This window comes from Lytechinus pictus, chromosome 13, assembly GCF_037042905.1.
Source record: "Lytechinus pictus isolate F3 Inbred chromosome 13, Lp3.0, whole genome shotgun sequence".
Lineage (NCBI taxonomy): Eukaryota > Metazoa > Echinodermata > Echinoidea > Temnopleuroida > Toxopneustidae > Lytechinus > Lytechinus pictus.
In genome coordinates this window covers 5,450,001-5,473,240 of record NC_087257.1, presented here as the reverse complement: position 1 = coordinate 5,473,240, position 23,240 = coordinate 5,450,001, and the positions used below count along the sequence as shown (strand labels likewise).

Here is a 23,240-nt window from a genome sequence, read left to right as displayed (position 1 = left end):
TATTTTTGCCACTGCTTTTGGAGCTTTTTTTTAAGACCATTAATTCCTTTTTTTTTGCATGTACTATTTTACTTTATTTTCTTTTTCCTTTTCCTTTTCTAAATAGAAAAGAGCCTTGCTAACATGGCAAGGTTGAAAAAATAGCAAATAATATGCGCTTTGAAAATAAAATTGTAAATTTCTTGTTGATTGGCAAATAATTGATGTCATAATCACGTCATAATCTGGTCAAATGAAAACGCAAATTTCCTCGTCGTTGATTGGTAAATAAATGATGTCATAATCACGTCATAATGTGGTCATATAAAATTGCAAATTTACTTGTCGTAGATTGGTCAGTAAATGACGTCATAATCACGTCAATCACGTCATATATAATCTGTTCATACAAAAATGCAAAATAAAGTTGTCGTCCAAAGTCGTCAAAATGACGTCGTAACGACGTTGTACAAAGAACTTATGACGAGATTTACTAGTTTCCGACGAGAAAATTACGTCATCACGACCGTGTCTGCTATCAGGGTAGGTGATAAAGTCATTCTCCCTGTCTCAAATGTACGGAACCTTGGTGTTATATTTGATAGCAACATGACCTTTCATCAGCAGGTATCTAGTATTTCCAAGTCAGTGAGATATCAATTGCGTAACCTGGGATTTATACGTAGGTTCTTGACTGACAAAGCATGTGAACAATTACTGCATGCATTAATTTCATCTCGTTTAGATTTTTGTAATTCTGTTCTCTTCGCACTGCCCAAACACCAGCTAAACAAATTACAGTCTCTTCAAAATTCCAGTGCGAGACTTCTTACCTACACACCTAGAATGTCTTCAATCACACCAATTTTACGTTCTCTTCACTGGTTGCCTGTCAACAAAAGAGTTCATTTCATGTTACTTGTTCATCTAGCCATTCATGGGATGTCGCCACAATATATTAAAGATACGCTACATCCCTACAATCCAACTCGTACTTTAAGATCTGGAAGTGACAATTTGCTTCTGATTCCTCGTACCCGACATTCGATCTTGGGGGGATAGGTCCTTCTCACATGCTGCGGCCAAGTTGTGGAATCAACTTCCTCAGTTACTTCGCTCCATTAAAGTACATGAAACATTTAAAGTACACCTTAAGACCTATATGTTCAACCTTTAATACCTTCACAACTAAATCTATATACACTGTATAATTAAGTACATTTTATAAGAAATAATATTTGTTTTGTATGCATTTAAGGTACACTCTGTGTCATCACAGGCTGGTCTGACTAGCTTCCTATGGGGGCTGGTGCCCTTATTTGCTAGAGCTCCTGTGAGTACTGAGCTGACCGGGCTTGCCCCTTAAATTGTCGGTGAACGGGGCAGCAAGCACAAGGGCACCAGGCCCCACCAGGATGTAGCTGGGAATTTCCAGGATGATACTTGTAGTGACTCAAGATTTCTATTTATATCTAAGTAGCTGTTTGTAATGTACGTGTATATAATATTTGCTATCTAAAAAAGGAACTGTTGCTGGCCTAGCGCCATGAGCGTCTCTGGACGGTGTGTGCGCTATATAAAATATCACTATTATTATTATTATATAAAGTTCTCATACAAAGTATCGTAACAGTTTCTTAAAATGATACACGAACCTATTATGTATACTATGTGATCTTAGAAAAAGAGTCAGTGGGGAAAAAGAAGAATGCGGTGATAGGTGAGCGAAAATAAAGAAGGAAACTAGAAAAATGTAAAGGGAAGTTGTGAAGGTGTAAGGGAATGAATGGAAAGTGTAACTGCGTGACTTTAACAAAACATTTTGTGGTCGAGATAACAAAAAAGTTAGAACGCCATCTGCGGCACCACATCTTGAGTTTTGATGATAGGCATAAAATGCCTGATGTTTCCATAAATTGAAGAAAATCTAAGTAATCCCTTAGTTGCAGCCAACTTTAACGACAAAATAGAGGCAAGAAGGTCAGTGTTTACACTCGTATTGTATAATTTATTAGAAATAATGTGTGCTAATATGATATTTTTGTGTTAAAATATTAGTTGATTACACTCGTACATGTGAGTAGCGTTACATGCCCCACATATAAGAATTCATGTTGGTTATAGTTTACGAAGTTATTACGAAGGTCGAAAGTCATTATGAAATAGTTTCTTTGATGAAAGGATAAATTTATTGTTGAATATAGTATCGACCTGTATGAGACAAGTATTTAAGTGAGTGAAGTTGTGAGCATTTAGCTATTACAGAAGTGTTAGGATAATTAATGAAATACAAAGAAGGGACATTTTAAGGCTATATTTATAAGGTCAGATAAAGGGCAATTGTGTTGAAATGCCCATGGGTCACGCCCAAATTTCTAGTTATAGAGATGTTATAAGAGATATATGATAGCATGGACCTAAGGAAGCTTTATTTAATGATATCATCTAGTTTGAAGAGCTATGTCAAGTTTCATGATATTAATTGGTTTCCATTTATGTATTTTATTTGTTACAGTTTTCACGGAGTCAAGGAAAAGACAGAATAAACGAAACCACTCCCGTAAAAACATGTCTGCTATGTTTGATTGATTGACTGCAGCTACAGTGAAAACTTCTAGAGGTTATTCTTCTACGAGGACAAGATGTCGGACGACGATTCGAAGAAGGGCCTGCAGTACCAGCAGCAGGAACGGCAGTTTCGCTCACTGATAAGGGCTTGGCGGCAGGCGGCCAACAAACTTAGAGCTGCCCTCATTGATGAAGAACTTATCTTAGTAATTAAACAACAGAGAGATGAAGTACAGGCAGCCATAGATAATGCATCGATGCTGCAGGAGTCTCTTAGTAAGACTAAAGAGGCATTAAATCTGGATGATGACAGCATTGACAGAATCGAAGAGATTGAGGAGCAACATACCGAACTGATGAAGGAAACTCACATTCGAATGAAGGCTCTACAAGTAGGCTCCTCAAATTCAACGTCATCTAGACATTCCTCCAAACGTTCATCACAAAAGGAGGTTGAATGCAAACGGTGGGTTAATGCTGACAACCAAGATGATTCTCCCACAGAGAAAATGACTCCAAGTGCTCAAGTTCTTGGAACAAGTGATCAATTAGCAGCAACCATACTGGACCAGATGAGTCTCAATCACCTGCCCCCTCCAGAACCGCCTGTGTTTGATGGGAGTTCTCTGCAATATCCCACATGGAAAAGAAGCTATGACCTGCTGATAGAAAGAAAGAACATAAGGACAGAGGATAAGTTCTATTATCTTCTGAAATACTTGAAGGGACAACCCTTACTACTAGTTCAAGGTTATTCATTGTTAGGTGATGCCTTCTCCTATGCTGCAGCTAAACAGGCCTTGGAAAGTAGGTATGGCGATCCCTTTGTTCTGTCCAATGCCTACAGAGACAAGTTAGAATCCTGGCCGAGAATCAACAAAAGGGATAGCCAAGGCCTACGAATGCTGTCTGATTTCTTGAAACAGTGCTGTACAGCAATGCAAACCATAGGAAATCTGGCGCAATTGGACGATGAGAGGGAAAATAGAAAGATCCTGGCCAAACTTCCAGACCATCTCATCATAAGCTGGGGTAAAAGAGTTGCTAAATGGAGAGAAACTCATAGAAACACCTTCCCTTCATTTCAAGCATTTAGCAACTTTATCGAGGAAGAAGCTAACATCGCATGTGATCCTGTTACCTCACTGAATAGTGTAAAGGAGCTGAAGGTAGAGAAGAAGCGGACCGTGTTGGGTGCGATATCCATGTACACCTCAACAGATCAACGCCCACAGCCTCCAAGAAAAGGAAGGAAGCAGGAGCAAGTCTGTTTGCTTTGTAAGGAACATCATCAGCTAGGAATTTGTCAGAAGTTCCTTTCAATGACCTTGAAAGAACGAAAGAACTATGTTCGAGAGAATGGACTGTGTTATGGCTGTCTCAAACGAGGGCACACTTCAAGGGAATGTAACAGGAAGCACACATGTAGTGTCTGCAAAAAACGACATCCCACATCTCTTCATGAATATTGGAACAGAAGTAATCAAGAGAGAACCAGTGTGCAGATGGAGGCCCAGCCTGCCAATGACAGCTCTTGGCCAATAGAGCAACTCAGAACATCAAGTTCTCATACCACAGTAAATCACATGACTAAGAACAGGCAGGCTGTAAGGTGTTCTTCGGTCGTTCCAGTCTGGATATCTCAGAAGGACAGCATTGATGAGAGACTGATCTATGCGTTGTTAGACACACAGTCTGACACAACATTCTTGCTGGAGTCTACCAAAGAAGCAATGAACCTACATGGTTCAAAGGTAAATCTTCTTCTCTCTACCATGTCGAGGAAAAATGAAAGGATACCTAGCGAGAAGATTCAAGGTCTAACAGTTCGTGCCCACAACAGCACAAAGGTAATCAATCTTCCTGCAGTGTATACTCGAGACATTATGCCTGCCAACAGGGAGCATATTCCTGTACCTGAAGTGGCAGCCTCGTTTCCTCACCTGACTGAAATTGCAGAGGAACTGTTACCACTTCAAGAATGTGAGGTTGGACTGCTCATCGGATATGACTGCGCCAGTGCTCTAACTCCTCGCAACATAATTCCTTCCCCTGATGGAGATGGACCGTTTGGTATGAAAACTGACTTAGGTTGGAGCATCGTTGGCGTAGCTAACCAGAAGGAGTTTGAAGTCAGCCCTGACGACAGAATAGGGTTCAGTCATCGCCTCATCACTTATGAGATACCTAATGAGCTGAACGAGAACACGACTTCAAAGGGAAAGAGTGTGATATTTTCGCACAATGTCACCATCAAGGAAGAAATAAATCCTTCGTCAGTGCTTAGGATGCTGGAAGCTGATTTCTCTGATCTCAGAAGCAGTAAAGAACCCTTCTCACAGAATGATGTAAGGTTCATGAGAATCATGAAAGATAATGTTCGAGTGTTAGATGATGGACATTATGAGACCCCACTCCCATTCAAGGAAAATGCTCCAAAACTGCCAAACAACAGATATATGGCAGATAAGAGACTGCAGCATCTGAAAAGGAAGTTTGAAAGAGATCCAAACTACCACCGTAGCTACACAGAAAAGATGGAAGCACTCCTTGAGAAGGGATACGCAGAGCTAGCTCCAGAACTCAAGGCAGAGGATAGTCCAGTGTGGTATATCCCTCATCATGGCGTTATACAGCCTAACAAACTTCGGGTTGTGTATGACTGCAGTGCTCAATGTAAAGGACAATCTCTAAATGATCATCTCCTTACTGGACCAGACCTGACGAATGCACTTGTAGGTGTACTCTGCCGATTTAGGAAGGACGAGATTGCATTTAGCTGTGATATAAAGGAAATGTTTCACCAATTCAGAGTGAGAGAGGACCACCGTGACTACCTGAGATATCTGTGGTGGAAGAATGGAAATATCCATCAAGATCCTATGGAGCTACGTATGACTGTCCATTTGTTTGGAGCATCTTCCTCGCCAGGCTGCTCCAATTTCTGCTTGAAGCAAATAGCTACTGACCATGCAGATAAATTTGGAGATGACGTGAAGGACTTTATCCATCGAGATTTCTACGTGGATGATGGATTGAAATCTGTCCCTTCTGCTAAGGATGCCGTTGATCTAGCTTCAAGAACGAGGCAGTTATGTGAGAAGGGTGGACTACATCTACACAAATTCATATCAAACAACAAAGAAGTAATGGAATCTGTTCCAGAGCCAGATAGAGCGAAAGGAGTCTCAAAGACGGATCTTCTGGGAACCGACTCACCAATGGAAAAGGCTCTGGGAGTGTTATGGTGTATCGAGTCTGACACACTGAAGTTCAGACTCACTCTACACGACAAACCCCTGACGAGAAGAGGAGTGTTAGCCACTGTCATGTCAATATATGATCCACTAGGTCTGCTGGCACCAGTCATACTACGAGGCAAACAGATCTTGCAAGAACTATGCAAGAAAGCAGTAGACTGGGACGATGAACTGCCTGATGACCAGATGAGTAAATGGGAGAAATGGAGAGCTGATTTACTCAATCTCGACTCGATATCAATACAGCGATGCTACAAGCCTGCTGGATTTGGAGATGTCAAGAAAATGCAGCTTCATCACTTTTCTGATGCTAGCACTACTGGTTATGGCGAGTGCACATATCTAAGGCTAACCAATGATGAAGGCAAGGTGCACTGTACACTGTTGATGGGAAAGGCCAGAGTGGTTCCTCTCAAACCTATCACTGTGCCACGTCTGGAATTGACTGCCGCAGTAATCTCAGTCAAGATCAGTGCATTTCTCCAGAGAGAACTTGTACCCCCAAACACGGAAGAGTTCTATTGGACAGACAGTAATGTAGTGATGGGGTACATTAACAATGACACAAAGCGATTTCACGTGTTCGTCGCTAACCGTATACATCAGATTAGACAGCACTCTACCCCATCACAATGGAAACATGTGGGAACACATGATAACCCTGCTGACCTTGCATCCCGGGGAGCTACAGTCAACCAACTCCTGTCATCTTCATGGTTCAATGGTCCAGAGTTCCTTTGGGAGAATAAGGCAGATGAGTTCAAACAAGATGATGAGTTTGATGTAGAACCAGATGATCCAGAAGTAAAGAAAGCTCATACAAACATTGTACGGGGCCACTCTAAGCCTTGTGCCTTTGAGATTGATCGATTGGATAGATTCTCCTGTTGGATCAGAGCTAAAAGGGCAGTAGCAAACTGCCTAAGACTGAAGTCTCTCTTGAAACAGCAATGTCGAGAACGAGGTCTTCCCATCTCGTCCCGCACCAGAAAGAGTTCTCACCAGATCGTACCACACAAACTAACTATGAAGGAACTGAACCAAGCCCAATTGGAAATCTTGAAGGCTGTACAAAGAGATGAATTCCATGATGAGTTGACGGCTATACAGAACCGAGCAGCCAAAGGTAATGACATGAATACAGGCAAGAGATACAGACGTAAGCATCAAGGCTATAGTCGGTTTCACCGTCTTGACCCTTTCGTCGACTCTGATGGGATACTAAGAGTAGGTGGACGTCTCACATGTGCTGAAGGTTCTTATGAGAGTAAGCATCCAGTTATTCTACCCAAGAACCACCATATCACAGAGCTAATAATAAGACATTGCCACATTCAGACAGCCCACCAGGGTCGAGGCATGACCACCAACCAGTTGAGGTCAAGCGGTTTCTGGGTCGTATCTGGGAGCTCGACGATCTCAAGATTCATTAATAAGTGTGTCACCTGCCGTAGGCTACGCGGTGAATCTCAGTGGCAGAAGATGTCAAACCTGCCAAAGGACAGAGTTGAACCTTCACCACCCTTTACATACAGCTGCATGGATGTTTTCGGTCCTTGGGTGATAAAGGACGGCCGGAGAGAACTAAAGAGATACGGCCTCCTCTTCAGCTGCATGGCTTCTAGGGCTGTACACATAGAGACTCTTAACTCAATGACAAGTGACTCTTTCATTAATGCTCTCCGACGATTCCTATCCATTAGAGGTCCTGTCCGTCAACTTCGTTCTGACAGAGGCACAAACTTCATCGGAGCTGTGTCTGAGCTAGGAGAGGGTAGCGCTGCTCATCATGACCAGATCAGAAAATTCCTTCTGAATAAAGACTGTGACTACATCTACTTCAAATTCAACGTCCCATCAGCAAGTCACATGGGAGGCGTATGGGAGAGACAAATACGCACTATACGCCGAGTACTAGAAGCCTTGCTACACAAAGCTGGACAGCAACTTGATGATGAGTCCCTGCGCACCCTCATGAACGAAGCAGCGGCTATTGTAAATAGTAGACCTCTGACCATCGAGAACTTGAATGACCCCACACATCCAGAACCCTTGACACCGAACCACCTGCTAACGATGAAAACTAGTGTGCTGTTACCACCTCCTGGCCAATTTCAACGAGAGGACTTGTACTCTAGGAAAAGATGGAGGAGAGTTCAGCATCTAGCCAATGAATTTTGGAAGCGTTGGAAGCATGAGTTCCTTCAGAGCCTTCAGTCACGTCAGAAATGGACTTATCCTCAGAGAAATGCGCACGTCGGTGACATTGTAATCGTAAAGGATGAGAATCCAAGAAACCAATGGACGCTAGCCAGAGTAGTTGATGTATACCCATCCTTAGACAATCATGTGCGCAAGGTTAAGTTAGTGATGAGTGACTCTAAATTGGACAGTCGCGGAAAGCGAATCTCACAGCAACGTTACTTAGAACGACCAATACATAAACTTATTTTGTTGGTCACACAGGAAGACCAAGGAAGATTCCCTAACAAGGAGCCATAGGGTCTGAATTAAGACTATTTTTTGTTTTGCTGAAATTGGTATCACTTTGGGTCTAATAATAGTAATATTATACTTATTTCATTTCAATCAATTTGATACCACTGTTGGGTCTGAAGTTAAAGACTAAGTAGTTGTTATTTTAAATGTCATTCATTGAGTCTGAAATTAGACTAATTCAGGAATATGAGGTGTTGTTTTTAAATAATTTGAATTTAACCAGAATTCCTAAGTCTGGAAGTGATAATATCCAAAGTTGTGTAACAGTTTATCATGACTATTGAATTTAGCAAAATACTACAGCCTGAGTATGAGACTAAATTGAAAATTGACAGTTTGTCATTATAATTGATTTTCGAACAAAAAAAAAAGAAAAAAAAACCAAACAAACACAAATTCCTTGGAACATATAGGCGTTCCGTCACAATTTCTTCATTTTTTTTTTGGAGGTTAACCTGAATAATTTGTATTTGTTTGATTGGGTCTATATTTGAGACTACACAAGTTCAAGGTTGTTAGCGCTCTACATTGTGGTTATAGTGATAGCTTGACAAAATTTCATCCTTTAAATGATCATTTGAGTCAGTGAGTCTGATACAAGACTATAGAGTGATATTTGTTTCTTGAAATGTATAAACATGTCGTATTATCATTTGAACAAACAAATTGAAAGGATAGAATTGAATTGTATGTGTAAACATAGGCATGAATATAAATGATTAAGAAATGTGTTAAAAAGGTAAAAATTCATTGTGCCTACTTTGGATTGAATTAATCCTATTGAGGTTTAACATGCAAGTCCGTTTTATTATTTGAATTGAAAACCACAGAAACACTGAAACACTCATGGATTGATGAAGTTTAACATTATCGGTAGTTTTTAAAAATTGCACATGTGAAACATGTTCAAGTTAAATGGTGTGATTAGAAGAATGTAGCACACCTTTACAAATATTTTCATAATCTCTGCGTACTGCATGAATTTATAGCGGATAGGAACTTCAGATAGAAGCATGAAGTGTTGATAGAGTATATCAAACTATGAGGTAATATTACACACTTTAAAATTTGGAAATATGCAAATTTGCTCGTATTAGAATGCTTCATGCAATCGAGAGAATGTTTGTTAAATTTCTGATTGATAACTTTACGAATCAGTACTTAGATTCAAACTATGCAAAAAATAAATGCATGATTTTTTTTGGTAAAGGAGATTATTGATATTACCAAGTGTGAATACTGTTGTTCAGATTTAGTGAAAATTGACTTTGAATATACTATATGTTTAACTGTTAAGGAATGCTACATATTTTTGGAATCAATATTGAAAGACAAAGAAGTTAGATGTAAACACAATCTTGATTTCTATGCTATACATGTGACATACAGTAGTGGTTGTAAGTTCATTGAATAATCTATTGTGGTAAATTAGTTAAACTAATTTAAAGGAGCCATGTAACTGCGTGACTTTAACAAAACATTTTGTGGTCGAGATAACAAAAAAGTTAGAACGCCATCTGCGGCACCACATCTTGAGTTTTGATGATAGGCATAAAATGCCTGATGTTTCCATAAATTGAAGAAAATCTAAGTAATCCCTTAGTTGCAGCCAACTTTAACGACAAAATAGAGGCAAGAAGGTCAGTGTTTACACTCGTATTGTATAATTTATTAGAAATAATGTGTGCTAATATGATATTTTTGTGTTAAAATATTAGTTGATTACACTCGTACATGTGAGTAGCGTTACATGCCCCACATATAAGAATTCATGTTGGTTATAGTTTACGAAGTTATTACGAAGGTCGAAAGTCATTATGAAATAGTTTCTTTGATGAAAGGATAGATTTATTGTTGAATATAGTATCGACCTGTATGAGACAAGTATTTAAGTGAGTGAAGTTGTGAGCATTTAGCTATTACAGAAGTGTTAGGATAATTAATGAAATACAAAGAAGGGACATTTTAAGGCTATATTTATAAGGTCAGATAAAGGGCAATTGTGTTGAAATGCCCATGGGTCACGCCCAAATTTCTAGTTATAGAGATGTTATAAGAGATATATGATAGCATGGACCTAAGGAAGCTTTATTTAATGATATCATCTAGTTTGAAGAGCTATGTCAAGTTTCATGATATTAATTGGTTTCCATTTATGTATTTTATTTGTTACAGTTTTCACGGAGTCAAGGAAAAGACAGAATAAACGAAACCACTCCCGTAAAAACATGTCTGCTATGTTTGATTGATTGACTGCAGCTACAGAAAGAATGGAAAAGAGAGGAGAGAAAGGGAGGAAAAGAGGAGAAAAGAACAGATCACGTTCATCACATCTTGACATGTACACACCATATCCTATCACAGATGGTATAGCCAGAAAATTGCAGTGAGATTTAAAAAAAAAAACAATAAAAACGTTCAATATATTAACATAGTAAAAAGGTAAAATGATAACAAACGATGTAATTAAAATGTGGAATCGTCAACAAATAAAATTAGTTTGATTACATGTTATTTAAAAGATAAACACAGTATGGAAGAGAGCTACATTGGAAACGTTTAGTTTTGCATTTATATTGTTGATATTTCAATTGTGATCTTAAAACATAATTACATTGCTGCCTTGGAGGTAAACTATTTGTAAATTGTGGATGCTTGGCAAGAGAACTGGCAAAGTCAATACATAACTATTTTCGTCTTGCCTCTAACGAAGAAATATTGCACGTTTCCAATGCGTTAGCATAGTCTTCATACTGGAATCCAAGCATAATCTTACAAGCACGTTTCTGAATATTTTCCAAGGCAAGTACATGGCTTTTGGATAGGTTACCATTGTAAACTGGTACTCCGTAGTCTAAAATTGGGCGAATGTATCCTTTATATATCAAAATCAGGTCATCCAATGGAAGTCTATACTTTTTAAAGCAACGAAGCATGTACAATTTTCTATTACATCTTTTTATAACATCTGATACCTGGCTATCCCACTTAAGGTTAGATTGTATAAGAACACCTGGTATTTTTGCTTCATGAACAAAATTTAAATTATTATTTCCAATGAAAAATTTACTTTCTTCAACATAATTTTTCATAAATGTTATAACCATAGAAAAACATTTAGATGGGTTTAAAGTCATGTTATTTCTCAAAGACCATTGATGCAAGTCGTTGATTGCATTTTGTATATTAGACTGAGATGAAACTTTACGGCTTTCAACAATAGTCAAATCATCAACATATTTATAATAAGGTAATTCAAAATTATTGCAAGCATCGTTAATCATGACGACAAAAAGGATCGGGCCAAGTCTGGTCCCTTGAGGGACCCCTGCATTGACAACTTTAGTGTTTGAGATTTGGCCAAAATATTTAACCTTTTCCTGACGACACTCAAGGAAACTCACAATCCACGATATAACACAGGGTCTCACATGAATGTTAATCAATTTATTAATAACAATGTTGTGGTCTATGCGATCAAACGCTTTTAAAAAATCGGTGAGTATAACAGTGGATAGAGTCTTGGGTTCATCAGCATTGGCAAATATCTGATGAAGAAATTGTATCAAATAGTGATTCGTACTTAATCCAGGTCAATTTCCGTACTGGTTTGGATCAATACACTCTAAATATCTTGAAGTAGCCATTTACATATAAAATATTCTGCAAGTTTGTCAAATAAATAAATAAATAAAAGTTACCTTTATATAGCGCATTACATTAACATTTCAATGCGCTTTACGTTCATCACATCTTGACATGTACACACCATATCCTATCACAGATGGTATAGCCGGTGAGTATAACAGTGGATAGAGTCTTGGGTTCATCAGCATTGGCAAATATCTGATGAAGAAATTGTATCAAATAGTGATTCGTACTTAATCCAGGTCAATTTCCGTACTGGTTTGGATCAATACACTCTAAATATCTTGAAGTAGCCATTTACATATAAAATATTCCGCAAGTTTGTCAAATAAATAGATAAATAAAAGTTACCTTTATATAGCCGTTACATTAACATTTCAATGCGCTTTACGTTCATCACATCTTGACATGTACACACCATATCCTATCACAGATGGTATAGCCAGAAAATTGCAGTGAGATTTAAAAAAAAAAACAATAAAAACGTTCAATATCTTAACATAGTAAAAAGGTAAAATAATAACAAACGATGTAATTAAAATGTGGAATCGTCAACAAACAAAATTAGATTGATTACATGTTATTTAAAAGATTAACAAAGTATGGAAGAGAGCTACATTGGAAACGTTTAGTTTTGCATTTATATTGTTGATATTTCAATTGTGATCTTAAAACATAATTTCATTGCTGCCTTGGAGGTAAACTATTTGTAAATTGTGGATGCTTGGCAAGAGAACTGGCAAAGTCAATACATAACTATTTTCGTCTTGCCTCTAACGAAGAAATATTGCACGTTTCCAATGCGTTAGCATAGTCTTCATACTGGAATCCAAGCATAATCTTACAAGCACGTTTCTGAATATTTTCCAAGGCAAGTACATGGCTTTTGGATAGGTTACCATTGTAAACTAGTACTCCGTAGTCTAAAATTGGGCGAATGTATCCTTTATATATTAAAATCAGGTCATCCAATGGAAGTCCATACTTTTTAAAGCAACGGAGCATGTACAATTTTCTATTACATCTTTTTATAACATCTGATACCTGGCTATCCCACTTAAGGTTAGATTGTATAAGAACACCTAGTATTTTTGCTTCATGAACAAAATTTAAATTATTATTTCCAATGAAAAATTGACTTTCTTCAACAAAATTTTTCATAAATGTTATAACCATAGAAAAACATTTAGATGGGTTTAAAGTCATGTTATTTCTCAAAGACCATTGATGCAAGTCGTTGATTGCATTTTGTATATTAGACTGAGATGAAACTATACGGCTTTCAACAATAGTCAAATCATCAACATATTTATAATAAGGTAATTCAAAATTATTGCAAGCATCGTTAATCATGACGACAAAAAGGATCGGGCCAAGTCTGGTCCCTTGAGGGACCCCTGCATTGACAACTTTAGTGTTTGAGATTTGGCCAAAATATTTAACCTTTTGCTGACGACACTCAAGGAAACTCACAATCCACGATATAACACAGGGTCTCACATGAATGTTAATCAATTTATTAATAACAATGTTGTGGTCGATGCATTCAGACGCTTTTGAAAAATCGGTGAGTATAACAGTGGACAGAGTCTTGGGTTCATCAGCATTGGCAAATATCTGATGAAGAAATTGTATCAAATAGTGATTCGTACTTAATCCAGGTCGATTTCCGTACTGGTTTGGATCAATACACTCTAAATATCTTGAAGTAGCCATTTACATATAAAATATATTTAGCAAGTTTGGCAAATAAATAGATAAATAAAAGTTACATTTATATAGCGCATTACATTAACATTTCAATGTGCTTTACAATAACAAATTATAAAAACATGTATATAATACTTTACAAAAAAGCTAGATACGAATCGCGGTAAACGAGGTGGTCTCATTTGAATCCACAATGCTTCAACTCCATGAGGAACCTGAACATTAAGGACTCTTGCCTGAAGATATGATTTGATTGATTTGACATAAAGAGCTACTCCTCCTCCTGAATGCCCTTCTCTCGGTTTAGAAAAAGGAGGTTCATAGAAAGAACTTAAAGAAATACTCATAAGTTTAATGGTTAAGACTTTGCCCTTTAGCTTGATGAGACAATAATAGGGCCTATACTCCATGTACTCCTAATTAATTCTGCTTAAACAGATATTTGACCTGCTAATTAACTGCTGGAATCAGTAATGCCCATATAGAATGTTCAGGGACTAACAGGTTCTAGTGAGCAACAAGCTCAGATTAGAGTAATTGTTGTTGTCTTCTTGATATATGTACGACATATTGAGGATCTCTTGATCTGTGTTTAAATCACAGCAGGTGATCATTGAAAAGCCTTTTTTTTCACCAAGTTGTCCAGATAAACCAGCAATCCTGCTTGAAGGTCTACAAGTAGACTATTGTGTTAACTGCCCCATTGCCCATGCACTGGTATAATTAAAATGAAAAAAAAAACCAACCTTGCAACAACACAGCAAAATTGCCAGAATCGCAGATAGAACTTTTGATAGATCATTGTGATTTACATATTTTATTAGGTAACCCATGCAGTAATTAGCTTTTGAGTTCACAATCGCTACAGTTTAGGAATTATATTTGCCAAACTGATAAATAATTTCGTTTCCCATGTTTGCGGACACTTTTTAGACTTATTGGTTGGTCTTAGATACGTATTACCCTTCCTAAAATGTTATATAATAAAATGTTCCAAATAACAAACTAAATGATTTTGTTAATAATACCCATTTCCTCTCCCATTTCCGTACGCAGTGAAAAGTCACATTTTAAACTGAAAATTCTCACAAAATTCACCAAACCAAAAGTATGCATGATAATTGATATCCTTCAATTTACTATGAAGCGCCCCTTGCCAAACTCAGTCGCTTTGCTCCCTCGCTTTGTTTCTTGGAGATTTTGTAGTGGTCTTGCCACCCCAAGGAAAAATGTTCTGCATACAACCAGCCCTCTCTCAATATGCCGACTGCCTGGCCAGATGACTGAAATTAATTGCCATCACCACGATAAATAGTATAAGATGCATTTTGAGGACAAAAAAGGGAATTTTGGGGAGGTTACAGGCTTTAAATATCGCCAAAAAGTGATGGTTGCTAAGGAAAATGCTGTTGCTAGGCAACACAATGGTTTCCATAGGTAACATAAAAATCTATGAATACTCAATTATTTAGATTAGAACAGATAACATTACACAGCAGGGTATCTAAGAATGATTTATAACAATACAATAAAATCCATTAAGTAATAATAGACCATACTGCTGCGTATAGTCGTAAATACACACAAACATAGTGATATCTGTCACATGCAGGGGTTAATCAAACATGGCAATAATGTAATTTTTCATGATCATAAATGCATTATACATCCTAGTCTTCCTCTTCTATTCATTTTTCATCAAAATTCACTTACTTCATCAGTTTTTATAAATTAAAAATTAAAAAATATGATAAAATGAATTAATCTGGTGAAAAAAGAGAGAATATTGAAAAGGGAATATGGTTGCCAGGGAAAATAATGTTGCTAGGCAACAGTTTTTAAATAAAATATGTATGAAATATATATTTGGTTGCTAGGCGTTATCATATCATTCAATCTGTAGTGATTTTATCCTTGTAAAGTCTATATTTATATATAAATTAGTGTAATTGATTAACAAATATAAAAATTAAGTTACTGCTTTGCATTTATCACAAAAATGGGCATGGCCTATTCAAGGCTGGTTTCCATGGTGAAGCTACACTCTGTGACACTTTTAATTCTCAGTTCTATCTCAGTTCTAAAAAAATCAGAAAATTTCCTTCAAATTGATGCATGTTTTTGCTTTGATCCAGTCGGGGGGATTAAACCAAACATTTTTCAGAAAAGATCACTTGCGTAGATGCGTTTCTACAAGCAGATGCAGATTAGCATATATCAATGCTTTTTCCAACTTCAGTATTCTATTGTCTTTCGAAGAATTTAAGAACCACTCTTGAAGCATTTGTCGTGTCCCTTCTGCCGTTACGCTGGCGCCTTTCCGGTTAGTCTCCTTGAATCGTTCAATCTGTACTTCATGAAACCTCAAAGCTTCACCAAGGCGCCGCAGGCTCCTGTCGGAGATGTCGTCGGCTAACCTTGTCAGCATCCTTTCAAAGTTCTGCTGGTCCTTATATGATATCCTCTTTTTCGGAATGGTGAGTTCACTCTTGGTGTCAGCACCATAGCTACAAAATGATTGAAACAAAAATAAACAAGCAGAAATGAACATGATTGCCTTTGTTATTCGAATAATAACATCTAAGATAAAAGTTACAATATCTAACAAACTTAAAGATTATACATGTTACATGATAAACGACGATGATTATGATAACGAATATGACAGCAGTTTCTTCAGCAGGTCCCTAATGAAACACTTTATATCTCTACCTAGTTTCATAGGATTTTACCGATTCTTGAAAAAATAAAAAATACTTATGGCAATTACAATAATATAGAAGCCACACGTGTTGTTCACATCCGAGTTGTCTTCATTTTGGTTATTTTAAAATTTCGCTCAGCTTCTGAGCGCCTCGGAAATTTGCCATAGTTTTATCCAGTAGTGGCCCTAGCCCTAGAACGTTTTGACCAGACAAAGTGAAAGCTGGATCACAGACCATTGTGTATCAACAATAGCTCGCCTCGAACCCCTCCACAACGTTTGACCAGAACGTTCTGGTGCAACAGGTTTTATTTGATGAAAGTGTGCAATCAACCCCAATAAAAATCTATCCGGAACTGCTTCATGATAGGCTGCTCAGTACGAACCTGCTGATCAACTTTCTTGTCGCCTGGTCTTTGACGTAGTCCTTTGCAGCCTTTCCACACCCATCTTTCACGTTTACATCAGATCCCTTCATCAGCAGGAGCTCTAGCACTTTCTTAGCTTTGGAATTTTTTCCTTTCGTGTTTTCTTTTAAGCTGCATTAAGATAAATTACCACGTTTTTGTCAAAAATTATTAGCATTTCCAAACATGGGAAAGAGAAGTACTAGTATTTCCTATAAGGAGAAATGTAAAGCTCCTTATGTTTTTATAATAAAACTAGATGTAGCTGCTTTGGAATTTTACGGAACTAAAATTGTAAATAAACGCAGGGCATTATTTGATTCTATAAATAGTTTGCAGAGTGGGAAAAATGAATAAAATTTTTTTTTCAGGAAATGTCACTTAAGATGTGTAGCAAAGCGATTCATGACTTGCTCTGGAGCTAGAGGGTCGATCGGTCATTAACGGCCGATTGCACCCATTGTCGAATATTTTTAATAAACATCAGCGTCGGCCATGATGGCTAATGACTATCAAGTGACAATTTTACAGCTCTAAACCGCAGTAGTCCTTCAGTGCAGCTGCAGTCGTGTTAGATCGAAATAGAACTGTTGCAATCTGAAGTACAACGAATAAGAACCATCTTCAGTGATTCATTCGTAAACAGATCAAAAACGGTCTCTTAAAATAATGTCATTGGCCGCTTTGGACCATTACGTGAGACCAAGGAGTTACTTGGTGAGACACCTGAAGGCAATATTTGTTAATTACTACGGCAGCTGTACGATCCAGAGCGGTCAAGCCGGTCCTAATTGCCATTATAACAGTCATGATCGATACTCTACTGTCGCTCACTTGCTCTGGCGTCTGTCAGTAGCAATAAAGTTAACCACTTGGTCGTATCATGGACCATGGTCGTATTCGGATAAAAGTACTTAGAATGATTCGTGTTCGTTCTACGTGCGGTGACGATCCCCAGCATCTGTAAGAATGACAAGCCCCATGACTGTATTATAGCATTATCCGGGTCAAGAATCATCAAGAATGGCCACTATACACCCGAAAATTACTGTATGTTATGAGAGCACCTTTGCTGAACGATAACAACGGTGGTTTTCTCTCGTGTATGTGTATATACGGTTATACAGCTATATCATTACGGAAAAAACTGTATTCCAGATAATTCAAAATGGGATCCGTTGACCGCCATGGCAAACATGATCATGATCAATTATATTTGATCCTATCTGAGCATCTATAATGGTATATGCTTTGAACAAAAAAGAAAAACCCCACATACTTAGATTTCTTGTGACCATCCAGGTGCTGAGCAGCTAGATGGAGGCTTGTCTGACCGTTGTTCAGTTGGGTTCTCAAGTCGGCTCCGTGGTTTATCAAAGCTTCAACCGTTGATAAGTGACCAGCCCCGACAGCGAGATGAAGTGATGTGGAGCCATCCTTTCCTGGCCAGTTCACTAATTCTTTCCTCTAATTGAAAAAAATATTGAACCTCAAATTATATGGCATACTAAAATTCGATGTGTATTATTTAGGAGCTGGAAACGTAGCAAATGACAACTTCGAAATTAAAGATTTACCATTGCTGGATTTATGGACAATGGATTATGATTGACTCACATTGACTTTGTAAATAGCATTGGAAATACATGGTGAAATTACATTTCTGGAGCGCAGCCAGCAAGTTGCCCCGTTCTATCAATTCTATTCTATCAATTTTGAATTATACCCGCCCTCAACATTTCATTTGAGAGCTTACGATACAGAACAGGAACGTTCTGGAGAACGCAAACTGTTGTAAATGAATTAAGTCGAGAATGGGTATTAGGGAGTTTTCGCTTTTACCACGGTGAAACTCTCTACAACGCATCGATTCCTTTGAAAATGCAATTGAGGCTTTTGTCGAAAGTCACTGGGACAGCAGTTCATCTATAGATTTGCAGCGGAAGAACAATTACAAGTATGTTGTTGTCTAGAGTCAAGAGATTCCGAAGCTGTCCCAGTCCATCATCTTTCGACAAAGCCCCTCAGCTCTCCATTGTGATTTGACTTGCATTTTCAAAGGAGTTGGTGCGTTGTCGAGAGCTTTCCTCCTAGGAAATGCGAAAAGTCCGGATGTAAAGTAGTACGTGCAACGTACGTATCCCGCTCCCACACGTCAGGTAGACGAGTGTTGTGTTGCCTCTTCCATTCATTGATCAAAAGCCAGTTTGTTTGAACATAACGCCACGAAAATCCATTAGACAAAGATAGGTATGCCGCATAAGTTAATGAAAATAAGGTCATCATGAAAATACAATAGTTGCATTGTGGAAATTAGAATGTAGAGAAAATGAAACATTTTAATTCAAGTTCTTACATGCTCCGGTTGGCTGAGAATAAAATTGACGATGTTCAGGCGATTCTTCCATGCGGCGTAGTGGAGCGGGGTCCATCCTTTGTTGCAATTTTTCTCAAGATCACTTCCCTTGCCTACGAGGTATCTCATTGGGGCTAGTCCGAAAAAGATCGACGACGAGAAAGCCGCAAATTGCCTTCGATACTCTTTGCTTGTCAGAAACTTCTTCAAGAAAAATTTGCCGCTTTTGTGGTCTCTCCACTTTGAAAACTTTGATCCGCTCCTGGACATGAAAAACAGAAAGATCATTTATATTCTAGGCTGGAAACAAGAAAAAAAAAAAAAAAAAAAAAAAAAGTCATCAAAATCAAGTCAGAATAGTTAATCTGAATATAGATGTAATAGTTAAAAGACGAAAGTACCATAGACTTGTTTTCTTCTAGCTTTCGGGCGCATGTCCTTCATAAGGATCGGTATAGGTTCAGGAAGTAGTGTTTATTTAAAAAAAAAAATAAAGTGAATGACATTGAAAATTATAGGCCTATGACTTCAGGCCTACCGTATCAAATCCAATGCACAATTTTTTTTTTTTTGCTTTTCTAAATTCAGAATTCTCATAAATGACCAATTTGATATTTGTAAAGCTTTTAGTACTTCTTTCAGTATATTGAACTTTATCGATTTTGTCTCAAATGAATTACATAGTTTTTTTTTGTAGAATATTTGTCCTAATCGATAACTTCATTCTTTTGACAAATATCGACTTATTATGGCGTCCTTGGTATACCACTTGGTATTCCACTGTAGTGGTTTTCCAGTTATTTATCGAATCTAAACAGTAAATAGTGATCGATGGTGTCGAATCCACTCACATTAATATTGATATCGATGCTTCTTTTGATATGTGAATCATATCATCTACGAATCAAATATTTCAAGTCATTTTTTGTTTGCAGACGACACTGTTGATTTATGTTCTCATTCCAATTTACCTTAATTGATTTCCACGGTTAGGTCAGAATTGTGTAGCTGAAAAGATTGGCTCAAATGTAATAAACTAACACTTAATCTTGAATAAGCAAAGTGTGTATTTTTTCCACCCCAAAAAGGACAACAATTCTAAGTGTTATTTTAGTTGCAAAAAACACATACAGATCGTAAAGTTTTTAAAATGTAGTACTAGAGAGACTTAAGGAAAGTTTACCCTCAGCGTATTGCATCACAATAAAATTGTAATTGTACACAATTTCCCCATCCTAGATATTTTAATATTATTTGAGGTTAACACATTTAAACTTAATTAAACTTAATTTCAACTTATCAAAAGTGTATGTTTCACAACAGAAGGCAATTCGTTTGCTTACCAATTGTCATGATAAGAGTCTAAGCGAAGCACTCTTTGTTCATGATCACAATGTATTACCTTTGTTTAAGTTGATATGTCAAAATACATGGATTTTTGTATCAGAGTTGCATAAAGGCACTCACCCATCCCCCAAAATCTCATACACATTGTATTTGAAACTAACTCCCAAATTCACAATTACCCAACCAGACAACACAAGTATGCCATTTAATTACAAGACTTTCCAAAAATAATTTAATTCTTCATTGGCCCGTATTCTAAAGTCAGATTTAACTTAGACCAAGGTCTAACTCTGTACTAGAATTATGGGAAGCCCAAAATAAAAAAAAGTTTATATATTGTGTATTTTTTATGTTTACTATTTTGTTTCCTTTTGTTTTCACAATGAAGAAAAATACTCCAGTTATCATACCCAGACAATTAGGAACAATTTGGGTATCATACGAGTTAAAAAAATTGAATGTGTATTGTTCGGGATTTATTCCCCGATTGGCTCTCCATAGTTAAACCACAACTTTAATTTAAACCCGACTTCAGAATACGGGCCCATTGGCGTAGGCCTACAACAGAATGCAATTCACTCACATATAACATCAAAAATACTCAAACGATTTTCCGATTTAAAGCAACATTCATGTCATTTTATTCATATCCTTAAAAAAAAGATCTCCAGCACTGTAATCATTATAATTATAATCTTTCTCATAATTTTTAAGTTTGTGCGTATGCGTTGCGTTTGGGTGCATGCGCGTGTTTGTTTATGTTGGAGAGGGTGAGGGGGTGTGTGCGTTTAAAATTTTTATGTAAGTCCTATGGTGGGGACATGGATGTATCATAAAAAGGAGGGTGGACGAAAAGGAAATTTAGATATACTACGTTCCTTATCGCCAATGAAGGGGCGCTGATAGTATGCATGTACATGTAAGTGACATGCATACATTGCGCGATATGAAAACAAAGGTTTTTTTTTTTTTTTTTTTTTTTTTTTACTTACATAATAAATGAAAGTTGGTGGACCGGGACGCGCGTTTCCGTTTCACACCCTGGCGAAGGCATTTTCCGCAAAAATAGCCACAAAGCGACTAGTGAAGAGTCTACACATGTCGCTGGTTGCAGCGTGCGACACAGGCGAGTCCCACACCACCGCATGCAATCTGCACAGTTACTGATCAGAACATAGAGTTCCTCGGCACTTCATGTACAGAGAGCAGTCATATGAGTGAAATCCGAACATGCTTTTGCAGTTACTTTTTTTTTATGAAAAGTTATGAAAAAGTTTTTTTTTCTAAATATAAATTATTAACTAAATGAATAGAATGAGACAAAATAAAAATAAACAGATACATATAATAGAAAGAAAATTGAAGTTTGATGGATTGATACACTTAGATGCCGAAAGATAGATATAGATAGAAGACTGATAAATAGATAGAGACATAGATAGATAGATAGATAGATAGATAGATAGATAGATAGATAGATAGATAGACATATAGATAGACAGATAGATAGATAGATAGAAGTAGAGAGAGAGAGAGAGAGTAAGACAGAGAGATGGATAGATAGATAGATAGATAGATAGATAGATAGATAGATAGATAGATAGATAGAAGTAGAGAGAGAGAGAGTAAGACAGAGATATGGATAGATAGATAGATGGGGGGAGAGAACTTGATAGATAGATAGATAGATAGATATATGGACGGATAAAGAGAAATAGAGAGAGAGAAAAAAAGACAGACAGATGGATAGATAGAGAGAGAGAGAGAGATGTTATAGATAGAGAGATGTATATATGGACGGAAAAAGAGAAAGAGAGAGAAAAAAAAAGATGGATAGATAGATAGAGGGAGAGGGAGATAGAGAATTTGAAAGATAGATAGATGTTAAATAGATATATAGATATATAGATAGATAAAGAATGAGAGAGACAGAGAAGATAGACAAATTAACAGATAGATGGACACTGTAGTTACATAGATAGATAAATAGATAGAAGATAGATAGATAGATAGAGAGATAGATGGGGGAGAGAACTTGAGAGAGGGAGAGATGTTATAGATAGATAGATATATATATGGACGGAAAAAGAGAAATAGAGAAAGAGAGAAAACAAGACAGATGGATAGATAGATAGATAGAGGGAGAGAGAGATAGAGAGAGATAGATAGATGTTAGATAGATAAAGAATGAGAGAGACAGAGAAGAGCGACAAATTAACAGGTAGATAGATACTGCAGTTACATATAGATAGACAGATAGAAGATAGATAGATAGATTGATAGAGAGAGAGAGAGAACTAGAGAAAGACAGATGGATAGATAGAGAGAGAGAGAGAGAGAGATAGATAGATGTTAGATAGATAAAGAATGAGAGAGACAGAGAAGATTAACAGATAGATAGATACTGTAGTTACATAGATAGATAGATAGATAGATAGATAGATAGATAGATAGATAGATATAGATATAATTTGAAAGATAGATATATAGACGGATAGAGAGAAAAAGACAGACAGATGGATAGATAGAGAGAGAGAGAATTTGAGAGACAGACAGACAGATGGATAGAGAGAATTCGAGAGATAGATAGACGGATAGAGAGAAACAGAGAGAGAGAAAGACAGACAGATGGATAGATAGAGAGAATTTGAGAGAGAGAGAGAGAGAGAGATATATATATATATATATATATATATATATATATATATTGGATTTTATTGCAATAAAAACTATCAAAATACAATCACAAGCAGTCAAAGACT

At 37.1% G+C, this 23,240-nt stretch overlaps 2 protein-coding genes across 3 annotated transcripts; one reads left to right on the top strand and one right to left on the bottom strand.

Moving 5' to 3' along the window:
- The first annotated feature begins 1,777 nt into the window (after positions 1 to 1,777).
- On the top strand, positions 1,778 to 10,691 carry LOC129272168 (uncharacterized). 2 transcript variants are annotated; one of them, XR_010295469.1, is made up of 2 exons: positions 1,778 to 9,946; positions 10,482 to 10,569. XR_010295469.1 is itself a non-coding variant. In XM_064108579.1 (2 exons), the coding sequence occupies exon 2, from the start codon at positions 2,622 to 2,624 to the stop codon at positions 8,307 to 8,309; it is 5,688 nt and encodes a 1,895-aa protein (XP_063964649.1). In that variant the 5' UTR covers positions 1,779 to 1,959; positions 2,495 to 2,621; the 3' UTR covers positions 8,310 to 10,691. The 2 variants fall into 2 exon arrangements, 1 of the variants encoding a protein (XP_063964649.1); XM_064108579.1 differs by having other exon boundaries at positions 1,779 to 1,959; positions 2,495 to 10,691.
- A 1,036-nt stretch (positions 10,692 to 11,727) lies between these two features.
- On the bottom strand, positions 11,728 to 19,262 carry LOC129274817 (ankyrin repeat and death domain-containing protein 1A-like). Its single transcript, XM_064108344.1, has 5 exons — positions 19,132 to 19,262; positions 18,055 to 18,242; positions 16,755 to 16,907; positions 13,727 to 16,171; positions 11,728 to 12,007 (listed from the first exon to the last, which is right to left on the bottom strand). Exons 1-4 carry the CDS (start codon positions 19,258 to 19,260, stop codon positions 15,835 to 15,837), a joined length of 807 nt encoding a protein of 268 aa, XP_063964414.1. The 5' UTR covers positions 19,261 to 19,262; the 3' UTR covers positions 11,728 to 12,007; positions 13,727 to 15,834.
- Between the last annotated feature and the right edge of the window lie 3,978 nt (positions 19,263 to 23,240).